The 11707-nt window shown below is 59.3% G+C and overlaps 1 protein-coding gene across 4 annotated transcripts in view; it reads right to left on the bottom strand.

The window, feature by feature from the left end:
* Positions 1 to 4125: 4125 nt before the first annotated feature.
* LOC111151049 (SRY-box 13) overlaps positions 4126 to 11707 on the bottom strand; it is a 43921-nt gene continuing 36339 nt past the window's right edge. For 2 of the 4 annotated variants that reach the window (XM_022508774.1, XM_022508777.1), the window contains exons 5-13: positions 11537 to 11605; positions 11021 to 11135; positions 8404 to 8489; positions 8010 to 8172; positions 7520 to 7629; positions 7260 to 7356; positions 6797 to 6940; positions 5615 to 5831; positions 4126 to 4757 (exon numbers count right to left, since the gene is read on the bottom strand). In XM_022508774.1, the coding sequence (XP_022364482.1) occupies positions 4481 to 4757; positions 5615 to 5831; positions 6797 to 6940; positions 7260 to 7356; positions 7520 to 7629; positions 8010 to 8172; positions 8404 to 8489; positions 11021 to 11135; positions 11537 to 11605 (1278 nt within the window). In that variant the 3' untranslated portion in view covers positions 4126 to 4480. The remainder of the gene's footprint in view (positions 4758 to 5614; positions 5832 to 6796; positions 6941 to 7259; positions 7357 to 7519; positions 7630 to 8009; positions 8173 to 8403; positions 8490 to 11020; positions 11136 to 11536; positions 11606 to 11707) is intronic. The other 2 variants (XM_022508775.1, XM_022508776.1) reach the window with 2 other exon arrangements.

Below are 11707 nucleotides of genomic sequence, written 5' to 3'. Positions count from 1 at the left end.
TCTCCAGGGTTCCCTGGGGCTGCACCCTTCCTCCCCCACCCTCCGAGCACCTGGCTCATGAGGCCTGTGCTCCTGGTCCGGGATAGGCCTGGGCACAGCTAGTGCTTTCACCACTCTTCTGCCTCTGACCGTCCTGCTAGAATAAGGGGAGTCCAGGACACTGCTACTGGGGAAGGGAGCCCAACTGCGGTTCCGCCAGGTGGTAACCAGGCAAGAGACCCTGGGGGAGGGTACTCAGGATTTCTTCCTGCCCCCAGTCTAGCTCCTAGCTGTTGAGGGGGAGGGGGTGCTGCTCTGCTGGAAAGCAGGCAAGGATGATTTCTGGAACCAATCTGTTACTTTCTCAGAAGGCCAGAGGGAAGGGAGACCAGAAGCTGAAAGGAGAGCCAGGGTACCCCTGTCGGCAGCCTGGGCTGCTACCGCTGTGCTGCCTCCAGGGCCCGTCAGAAGGTACCCAGTACCCTGAAGAGCAGGGAGAGCAGTGGCCGCCTGCCAGGTAGAATCTGGCTGTTTGGCTTTTGCTGGCAAAAGTACCGGATGCCATGGCAACCGCTGGAGCAGAGCTAGACCCAGCAGCTGGGGCCTTCAAGGTCACGGTGATCCAGTGTGGCCGGGGGGTGGGGGGGGGGGGCGGGGGAGCTGTACCAAGGCCAGGGAGGGGCAGGGGGGGGGGGGGGGGGGGGGGGGGGCCGGGGTAGCTGTACCAAGCCCAGGAAGGGTATGGGAGAGGACATGGAGGGGGTGGGCCTGGCCTAGTGATGGTGCCAGGGCTGGGCAGGCAGGGCCCCTCAAGGGTACCATGGGGTCAGGTGCTCGTGGGCAGGGCCTTCTCGTGGACTAAAGGTCAGTGCCCACCCTCCTTGTTCCTCTCAGATCCACCTCTGGAGCTGAGGGCAGAAATAACCACTGCGAAGGCAGCTTCGTTTCCAGCCTCCTGGGGCCTTGATGTCACAGCGTTGGAGACGGTGTTGCAGTGGTGAGCAGGGAATGGCTGGGACAGGGCCCCCCAGGTACCATCCTGTGCCCCTACGGCCCCCCGCCACCACCTGCACCAAAGGAGCGAACCTGCAGGCACCACCCCACTGCCTTTGAGAAAACATCCTCATTCCTCCAGAGCTCCAGGGGGAGGGGAAAAGTGGGGGCAGGGTGGGGGAGGGGTAGTTTAGGACACCCCTCCCCCTCAAAGCCTGGAGTCCTAGCTCTCCTTTCACTGCCACCCCAGACCCCAGACTAACCAGCTCCCCTAGCCCCTGCTCCAAGCACCAGGCCTCAGCAACTCCCTGGGGAAGGGGGGGGGCAGAAGGGGAGGGTGCGTGGGCTCTACAGGAGCTCTAGCCAAAGCACACCAGGGCAGAAGTTCATCTCTGCTGGGCTCTGACCCTCAGCCTTTGCCGGAGGCACAGAGAGGGCAGAGAATGCCCTAGGCTTCCCAGAAAGGACTAGGACCTTTTCTGTTCCTGGCCTCATCGCCTATGTGACTCTATGCTGCCTCTCCCAGGGCAGAAGGGGTAGGGCTCCAGGACACCAACCAACAGTCCTCATGGAGGGCACTGTCCATCCTGGAAGGATCCAGAACATGTGATTCCATGAGGGCAGGACAAGGGTTCCTATAGTGGGAGGAGGATGGTTTTGGCCCCAGTCTCCCAAGGCCACAGAGGACCTGGGAATGGGGAAGTGAGAGGAACTCAGGACTGGCAGGGGATGAGGGTGAGTCTGGCTGGGAGTGTCCTGACAGACCGCACTGATTTGGTTAGAAACACAGTGTGGGAGATAGTGGAGTCTGGTGGGAGACCGCAGTGCCAAGTTAAAATGAGCAATTCTCCCCATGACCACTAGAGGGCAGGCGCTGCAATCAGCCTCCCTCATCTTCCCAAGGACCACCTCTGTCTTTCCCTGGGGGGCCGGGCTGTGCTTGTTAACTCCACCTGAGCTAAGAGGAGCAGCTCTGGGAGTGTGGGCCAGGAAAAACTCGCAAAGGCTAGCAGCCAGGACTTAGTAATTCCTGGGGGAGTCTTCTCCCGAGTTAGAGACCCTGGAATGAAGCACACCTAACTTCTCTCCCCACCACCCTCTCCTATGTCCCTGGTTGTGAACACACAACCTATTAATCTGACCCAGGTCTCACTCTTCCACTAGCATTACCCTTCAGCTTTGCTGCCCCCATTCCATACAATGGGATTGATGTCTGATAAAGAGTTGGTCTTTTTATTGATGGTTAACAAGCACTTTGAGAGTTTTGGTTAGTCATCAGCCCTTTTAAGTCTAATGGGCTGTTACTTCTTAGTGCCTTACGTGTCTAAAATCCTCATTCAAAACAAAGGTCACAGAGCCCTGAAGCACATCACTGGCGCCCCTGCTTCATTACTCAGTATCCTGGAGGGCTCCTAAATGGACTGGGGCATCCATGGGAGCCCTTTCCTGGGAGGAGGGTCCACCGCTTTCATTAGGTTTTCATGGGGCTCCTTCTCCAAAAGGAGGTAAAGACTACGGATAAGGCTTAACCTCGGATGAAGCCCAGACGGGAGACCTGACACCCGCCTCCCCAGCCAAGGCCACAGGGCCAGTAGTGGCCTCCTGACTGCTTACGGTGCTCTCCCTACTGCCTTCCTTCTTAGGGCCGGGGTAGACCAATGTGTGGGGAGGTCTAGCTTACCTCCTGGAGGCAGGGGCAGTGTCTTCTTCAGGGCGCAGGCTGCTCTCTGGGTGGCCTCTGACCCTCCAAAGGCTTGGCCTGGGCTTCACTGGGCTCAGAGGCTGGCTCCCAGATCCCACACCCGAAGTTCTGGGGAGTTGCCACAAGGGGGCAGTGGTGCCTGGGCTAGCGGCACAGTTAGGACTTGTGGTTCCGGGCCAGCCTCCCAGGTCCCCCACTCACAAGGACTAGATTCTGAAATGGTCTGTCTTTATTATGCCAACAGAAAACAAAAAAATTCCCCAAGTGTAAACAGGAGAAAGGTGCTGGTTAAGTTACTCATCATTATCTTATTATTAACAAAATAAAGCACTATCTATGTTTACAGTCATAAAAAAAGAAACAGCCTGGAGAGAAGTTGGACTGAAGGGAAGGCGGGGGGAGGAAGAGAAGGCGACTGGGGGAGGGGGTTGGCACAGACACCACAACTGCCTCTGTGGGGTTTGGGGTTCCCTTCCCACCCTGACCCAAGGGCTGTTCTGGATCTTTGGAGTCAGGTGCCAGTGGGGTTCTTCTAAGGGACGCAACTTGTCCCTGTAAGCAGGAGCTGAGGCAACTTCCCCAGTCAGTGAGGGAGAGGAAAGGAGCCGGCAGGTCGGAGGGGCAGTCTTCCCCTCACCAGCCCGAGAATGGGGAGCCCCCTCCCACTGCCCACTCACCAGCTGCCATGAGGAGCAGCCCTGGTTCTCCAGGGCTTCCATCAACTGTCAGGAAGGGGGGGGCGCCATCAATCCTCCTATCCCCAACTCCCGGCACTCAGGCTGGGACCAGGGACTGGGGCACTAAGACCCCCTTGGAGGCTGAGCACATTCCCATGCTGCTCGGAGCTAAAAATGGCTGTGTGGGAACCAGCTGGCAGGGGAGAGGCAGGGAGGGAATGAAGGGACAGGCAGGGGGAGGTCAGAGCGGCTGGTGGGCCCTGGGGCTGACCAGTGGTGTCCAAAGGGCAGAGGCAGACCCCAAGAAAGGAAGAAAAGCACAGCCCTGCAGAGAAACGAGGACAGAAACACACGCAGGACACACAGAACCTGAGACACCCAGACTGACAAAGAGGTAGCAATTTGGGGACAGTGAAGCACGGAGAGGCCCCCAGAGAAGCAAGAGTGGCATCGAGAGACACACCCACAGGAACCTAGCAACGGTGCCTGGCACGGAGCAGGCGCTCAGTAAATCCCTTGTGCAATGAGTGAACAGATGGAAACACGCGTGTGCACACACCTACACATACACGCGTGTGCATCAACACAGCAGCCAGAGGCACCACAGGCTTGGCAGAAGATCAAGACAGCGAAGGACAGCTAGACCTTTTTGCACAAAGTACAAAGTGATCCTGGGATAGAGGAGCGATCTGGGAAGGGGGGCGGGGTGTGTGATGGGGGAGGGTGTTGGTCCTACAGGGGCTGGTCCAGCCAGGACGAGAATGGAAACAAAGCATGTGGCCCCAGGGGGACAGGTCTGGAGCTGCCACATCCCTGGAGTGAGGAGACCCGCAGGAGGGGAGGGTCCTACAGTGTCCGCTGGCCATGAGCCCCACCGGCCGAGGCCCTCAGCCCCAGAGCACCCTACAGGTCCTGCCCAGCAAGGCCAGCAGCTCCTTGGGCGTGGCCGCAAGGGTGGTGGGGAGGGCGTTTCCCCCCAGGAGGCTATCTACAAGTGCACAGCTGTGCCCCTCTCCCTCGCAGGCCCAAGTCCGAGTACCAACAGAGTCCAGGCCGGCTGGCTGCACCCCTGCGCGGAGGGCCAGGTCTTCCTGGGGGGAGGAGGCCAGGCCCACCCGTCCCGCTAGGATCAGTCTGTGAGCACCACCAGCTCCCCGTCGCTCTTCTCCTCGCCCTCCGAGTCCTCGTCCTCACTGTACCGGTACAGCTCGCCCTCCGCCAGCGAGTGCCCGTCTTCTGCGGCCTCGCCCTCCTCCCTGAGGCTGCAGGTGTTCACGATGACGGGCATGTTGGGGTCCAGGCTCCGGGGCACGTAGTGCTCCACCAGAGGCTGAGCCAGGGGCGCGCCTGCCGCCCGCGGGTACAGGACGTCGGGGGAGCTCATCGGCAGCTGGCTGGCCTGGGGGCTACAGGGCAGAGAAGAGGCACGTTTCGAGGGACCCTCACTTTGCACCCCCTAACAGCCCCCACCACCTGAGCCACTCTGGGGCATGCCTTCCCTCCCCACCACCGTGCTTTCAGCTCTCTCTCTCTCTCGCCCCCAGGGCTGGCCTCCCCACGGCCACGTTCACGGTCAGCCACCGACCAGCACACACCTGCGGTCTCAGGGCCTGAGCGTGCTCCCCAGATACTCCTAGCGAATCATGTGCGAATCATGTGCGAATCCAGCATTTGGAAGTTAGACTTGAATGCCCCGGCGTGGGGGCAGGGGGGGGGTGTTTCCGTTTACAAGACTCCATGAAGGTACTTGCTTCTGTCAAGTCAGGTACTCCCTGTACAGTGTCACCTTTGTTTTTTTTTGTGGTTTTTTTTTTGGTTTTAGATTTTATTTATTTATTTGCCAGAGAGAGAGAGAGTGAGCGAGCACAGGCAGGCCGAGTGGCAGCAGAGGCAGAGGGAGAAGCCGGCTCCCCGCGGAGCAAGGAGCCCGATGTGGGACTCGATCCCAGGACGCTGGGATCACGACCTGAGCCGAAGGCAGCTGCCCAACCAACTGAGCCACCCAGGGGTCCCAGTATCACCTTTGTTTTTAGGAGCCCTGAATTTTTTCATGAAGCTTGTGATTCACATGCACATTTTCCTCCAGGTACACATGGCCAGTCCCTCCCCAATCTGGCATAAACCTATCTCCTACACCCCTGCAGCCCCACGGGGTGGGCGCACGGAGACCCACACGATGCCCACGCACACGGGCGTTCCAGGCCAACAGACAGCAGCCCGGAGCCCCACACCAGCCCTCGCAGCGCAGGGACGTGGGACTCACGGAGTCACGTAGCTCTGGCGGGCGTCCTGGCGCCGCGTCCTCATCAGGGCCTTGTACTCGCCCACCCGGAGCCGCTTGCCCTCCACGATGCACGTGCGCTTGGGCCGCGGCTTGTACTTGTAGTCGGGGTACTTTTCCAGGTGCTGGCGGCTCAGCCTCGCCTGCTCCTCATAGTACGGCTGCTTCTCCTGGTTGGTCATGGACTTCCAGCGGGAGCCTGGCCCAGCCCCCGGGGCGGGCAGTCAGTGCAGGGCTCCGCCCACCCTCCCCAGCACCCCAGGGACCCCCAGACGTGGGTCCCCAAGTGAGACCACAAGGCGATCTATGCGCCAGCATTTAGCAAGAACGTGGCCCAACACAGGTGCTCCTTGGAGTCCGAGGAGCAAATGAATGAATGAAGCTGGCACACGTACTGGTGTCTATACACTCAGCACCCACGTCTCCACAACTACCTAGCAACTTCTGGGAGGCCTCTGGTCTGCATGATTTGCATAAACAAAACAGCCAACCCCAGGCCACCAACAACAGACAGTCCGTCCCCCAGCCCTCTGCTTAAGGCAAAACACCTTGTCAACTGTCTTGGTTGACAAGACCCATGGGGGTCTCTATCTTGAAGACAACGGCTGACTTCTAGCCCCACCTGCCCTCCCATCCCTCCTCGACCTCCAGTCAGGACCTAGAATTTTTTAAAAAACCTTTCTACTGGGGCAGTGGCTGGCTCAGTCAGGAAAGCATCTGACTCTCGGTTGGGAGTTTGAGTTTAATTAAAACTTTTGTAAAAATTATTGATTAGTAAAAATTATTGATTATATATGTATTATTAAAAGACCTTTCTAATGACAGCCCAGAAACACCAGTCCTTCCTGTTTCCTGCCAGAGCCAGACAACCAAGGGTCTGGGCAAACATAACAGATTAGGGAGAGATCAGGGGTTAAAGAATGTGTATCTACATGCATGCGCGCGCACACACACGTACACACACACATAGACACACACACCCTAGTTCTTGGGTGCAGAGCCCTACAACGATACAAGACCCCAGGACCTAGCCTCTAAACATCCTGCCTGACCACTGTGACTCCAGACTCCTCTGAAAGGATGATGGGGACTGTCACCCAGCAAGGAGACCGCTGTCTCCCGGAGCCCTGAGAGCCCCCCGACACCCCACTCACTGCCCCTTACCAAGGATCTTGCTGATGCTAGAGTTGTGCATGTCTGGGAAGGCTTGGAGGATCTTCCTTCGCTCATCCTTGGCCCACACCATGAAGGCGTTCATGGGCCTCTTGATGTGGCTGCTGTTGCGGGACTCGGGAAAGTGGCGGGAGCCTAGGGGACAGGGCTGGAGTCAGCCAAGCAGGGCAGCTCCTCTAGGGTAAGGAGGCCTCCCCGGCTGGCAGTCATCTCCGACTTGATCACTAGGGGGCGATGGCGGGGCTCCCACAGCCACCATGGACACCAGCAGCAAGACCTCATCAGAGGCCCAGCCAGAGACTGGGGACTGAGAAGGGACAGACACACAAGGGGACTCCAGAGACAGACTATGGGAGAAAAGGCATCAGGGACAGGACAACCTGACCCACCCTGGGCCCTGTGGGAATCAGAGGAGGGCCCTCCTCCACACCAGCCCGTCGCCTGGGGCCCTCACCGTCCATGTCGCAGCTCAACATGGCTTCTTCGAGGGGGTGCACGCAACTCTCCTCCAGCCGCTCCTTGGCCGGGGACGTGTCCAGGCTGATGAGGTCCTTGGGTTGACAGAGGAAATCGGTACATCACTCCACTGCCCTCCCTCACCCCTCCTCTGGTGGCCTCAGACTTGAGTCTTCCGCCCCAGTCGTGGTCTATTGTCCCCAGTCGTGGTCTATTGTCGGATCCCTAAGCCCTGGTGCAGGGGAGTGGGGGCTGTACCTTGCGGAAGGGAGCATTGGGAGAGCTCTCTAACGCCCCACTGTGGCCATGCAGCAGCTGTCGAGCGTCCTGAATGGCTTTGGTGACAGCGTCCCCTTCACCGAGGAAGCCTATGGGAGGACAAAGGGAAGCAGAGGGGGTCAACCCCGTCCACACCAAGCTACTCCTGCAAGTTATTCACCTGGCTCGGGGTCCCCTCTTGCCCCTCTGCACCGCACATCCCCAACTGGGCACTGTTTACATTGGCTGCTGCACAGTGTGCCAACAGACTAGAGAACCGCTTCCCCTGAAATTGTGCAATTCAGTGGCCTGGATCCCTGATGTGGGGGTGCCTGGTCAGATCTGGCGGAGGGCAGAGAGCAGGGGAGCTTCTGAGATGCTAAGTGTGGAAACAGGCCAAAGGTCTAACCCCTGTTTTCCAGAAACTATAACCCAGAGAAGGGAAGGACATGCCCAGGGCCAAAGGATGCCCTCCTGGCAGAAAGCTTACCCAGTGGCAGGCTGGGCGGGCTGGTCTGCAGGTCCCGCGTGGGGGCCCCATGGCTGGGGGGGCGGGGTCCGCAATTGTTCATCTTCAGGCTTGGGGAGCTGGAGGCACTGGGCAGCTCGGGGGCCTTGGGTTTGGCCGTGAGGTTCAGGGGCTGGGAGGGTTCCTGAGGGAGACCCAGAGATCAGAGGCTGAGACAGACACGGAGATCCAGAGGGACAGAGGGGACACATGGAAACAGCGAAACGGACAAGCATACCAGGGACAGACAAGGAGATGGCAGGAACAGGTGAACAAGGACAGAGGAGGGCCCCCACCACCCCCTAGGGAGGCAACCCCAGCCATCCCACGCAAGGGAGGCTGCCCCAGGCCAGGGGCAAGGTGGAGGGGACAGTACCTGCAGGGGGTGGTGGGCAGCCATGGCCCCGGGCCTCTTCACCACGGGGGCAGGGGGCGTGTGCAGCAGCGGCAGGGGGTAATCCACTATGGAAAAGGCGGCAAGGAGAAAAGTCCTGGATGAGCACAGAACAGCAGACAGTCTGCTTGACGAGGTCCCAGCGGTACCAAGGGGACAGAGGCTCGCAGCCAGCCCAGTTTGCTTCCAGCCAAGTCTCTCCCCAGCCCCAGAGTGCCGAAGGCCTCCCATGCCCTCATCCCCGGCTGCCCTGCCCTTCCCAACCCACAGAACCTCAGGTTCCAACCCAGTGGTAACAGAGGACGGGTATAAACCAGTGCTCGCTCTATGAGTACTTGTGTTCCATACCCACTATGTTCAGGGTACGAAAGCCGCTCCCCATGTTAGCCCGTCTCCCGCAGAGGCTCATGGTAATCCCTAGCATGGGGTGTACTACAGGCGCTCAGCCCAGCACCCCAGTGTGCAGAGAAACAAAGATGGGAAGACAAAAGACGGGTTGCCTACATAGCTCAGAAATGGGAACACAGACCCGGGAATCCGGGTCCTCAAGACTCCACAGCCCATCCTTTCCCCTTTACGCAGCCCCCAACCTCTCCATCCTACTGGGCCCACCTCATTCGCCCTCAACCCAGCCCTGCGTCAAGGAGTGGACGATTCAGGTGGAGAGCGGAGCTGTGTACACAAATCACTAACCCCAAGGCCGGTGAGGATACGGCCCAGCATGGGTAGCATGCCGGAGAACTGGGTTCCAGCTGGGGTGGCCTGAGCAGGCCCCTTGGGGCTAGTGGCTGCAGGCGGCCAGGCAGAGGGGAGCAGCAGGCTGAAAGCCAAGTTGGGGGAAAGGAGACTGGCCCAGGATGGGCAACCCTGGGAGTTTGTGGATCCCGTGCTGTAGGCGTCAGGGTACCGTGTAGTGCTTGTGAGCTCGGGAAAGGCATTCCACACTGGGCTTGGGGAAGGGCCCTCTGCTTACTAGGATTCTGGAGCCAACAAAGCAGGTGGCAATCTGGCCAACTGAGGACTTCCACAGCTTACTTCCTGCCTCCCTTGTCCAGAAAGCACGGGGACAGGTGCACCCCAATGCCCCCAGGCCCTGCCCTCCTCACCCCAGCAGCTCTAGTCACCTGGAGTTACAAAACGGGGGTCCATGCTGCTGGTCTGCTCCCCCTTCCTAGTCTCCCTACCTTCCCGGCTGGAAGCTTCCTGAAAGACAGGGCCTAACGTTTTCAGTCCTCTGTGTCTCCACCCCCCAGGGGTGCCTGGTGTAGAATGAAGCAACAGCAGAGTCAGTGACCCGCAAACTGTGCCCATAGCCCACAGGCCTTGGTGGCAGGACCACAGGAACTCACCGGCCTGGTCTTGCACACAGAACAGGGAGGGTGGACCGGAGGGACTCGACCTAAAAGCAGTCCCCACTCCTGGGGCAACTATGGGCAACATCCCTGCCCTGTCACCTTTCGCAAGGAATCCATAATCATGGCCTATGAATTCCCCGTGCCTCTGTCCTACCACCTCCGCCCGAGTGCAGGCTGTCCGGTTGTCCCTAGAACTTCCTGAGCAGCCCCCCCACAACTGGTTCACGCTCCAGCTGGCACCCCCCGTCCCTCTCTGCTCCCCGTCACCCACAGTCAGTGTGACAACGCACCCTCTGTTCAATCATTCAAGCATATCTGGTTCTACAAAAGATTCCCTCACCAGCCTGTTCCATGACCACCCCATCACGCGCTCCCCTCAACTCCAACCCTGGCCAGCTTCTGGCCTCAGGCTCCAGGGTCTCCGCCTCAGACTGCCCTTGACCGTCAGCTTCAAACCCACAGTCCACCTCCTAGGCCCTAGTTAATTTCTGACCTCCTCAGAAAGCCTTCTCAGATTGCCTGGTTACAAGCATCTTTCCTCCCTCTCCAGATGGCATATTCCCAAAGCTCCGAGTCCAGCCTGATCACCCCGTGGCCACCAGACATCACAGCGTCTGACAGGTGGCTGGCACTCAGTCTGCGTTCACCGGATTTCGGTGGTGGGGCAGAAGGGGCACGGTTGGGGAGAGACAAGAGTGAGTGAGGGGGCCACCTGGGTGGCTCAGTGGGTTAAAGCCTCTGCCTTTGGCTTAGGTCATGATCTCAGGGTCCTGGGATCGAGCCCCGCATCGGGCTTTCTGCTCAGCGGGGAGTCTGCTTCCCGTACATGCACCACCACCCCCCCCGACCCCGCCTGCCTCTCTGCCCACTTGTAATCTCTGTCAAATAAATTAAGTCTTAAAAAAAAAAAAAAAAAAAAGGAGTGTGAGTTTGGGAAATGTAGACACCTCAGTGAATGTCCGAGATGTTACTATTCTGGTCCAGTAAAGGTACCAGAGTTGGGGAAACTGCACCCAGACCGGCCACACTCACTTCCGTCTGCAAAGTACTTCTCGGTGTTGAAGCGCTACTGTGTTTTATTCTCGCAGTGAAGTTCAGAAAGAAGGGATTCTTCTTCTACTGGACAGATCCAAAAGTGAGGCCCGGGAAGGCCATATGGCAAAGGAATGCATGACGGCGGTCCCGGGCTCCTCCCCAAACCTCAGGACAGCCTCTGCTAGCGACCGCACCCCACCCCCACTCACCTGGTTTGCAAGGGATGGGCTGAATAGGCAAGGCCAGCTGGGACTCAGGAGTGACAGGCAGGGGCTGGTGGCTCGGGGGGAAGGCCGGGATCATGACATAAGGCATGTTGACCTGCTGAGGGTGAAGAAACCCTGTGTGAGTCCCTGCGGGCCCACAGCTCAGCCCAGGACACGGCGCGGGGACCCCTGATGTGGGAGGCGCAGAGACCCCAGACACTGGAGGCCCGGTGTCCGGTACAGGGCCAGTCTTCAAAAGACTCCAGCGGACCCCACATCTCCTCCCGCTCCCTGCCCTCAGCTCAGCCCCAGCTGGGGACGAAGATACTCCGGCCGCTCCCTTAGAACAGAGGAAGGTGATGAGGGTCCGGGGCCAGAGCAGAAATGAGCCCCCTCCTCAGGGTCACGTCTGAGTGATTCTGCTTAATCTGTGCCCCGTCCCTCCCTGTTCCTGGCATGTCCCAGCTGGTATCACCGCCACCCACCCACCCCCCGCCCTCTGGCCACCCCCTTCTTTACCTGGATCTGCTGCTGGAGGAGGTTGATCTTATGTTGCTGCTGAATCAGCTGCTGCTGCTGCTTGGCGATCTGGCGGCAGGAAAGAGCAGGGGGCACGGCCCTCAGCCCCAGCCCGGCGCCCGCCACCCCCGCGCATTCCGTGCCCTGGACAGGGCAGGCAGCAGGCAGCCC

This window comes from Enhydra lutris, unplaced genomic scaffold, assembly GCF_002288905.1.
Source record: "Enhydra lutris kenyoni isolate GAN:26980312 unplaced genomic scaffold, ASM228890v2 scaffoldscaffold25, whole genome shotgun sequence".
Taxonomy (NCBI): domain Eukaryota; kingdom Metazoa; phylum Chordata; class Mammalia; order Carnivora; family Mustelidae; genus Enhydra; species Enhydra lutris.
Note: the sequence above shows the minus strand (reverse complement) of the source record. Positions and strands in the feature narration are given on the sequence as shown.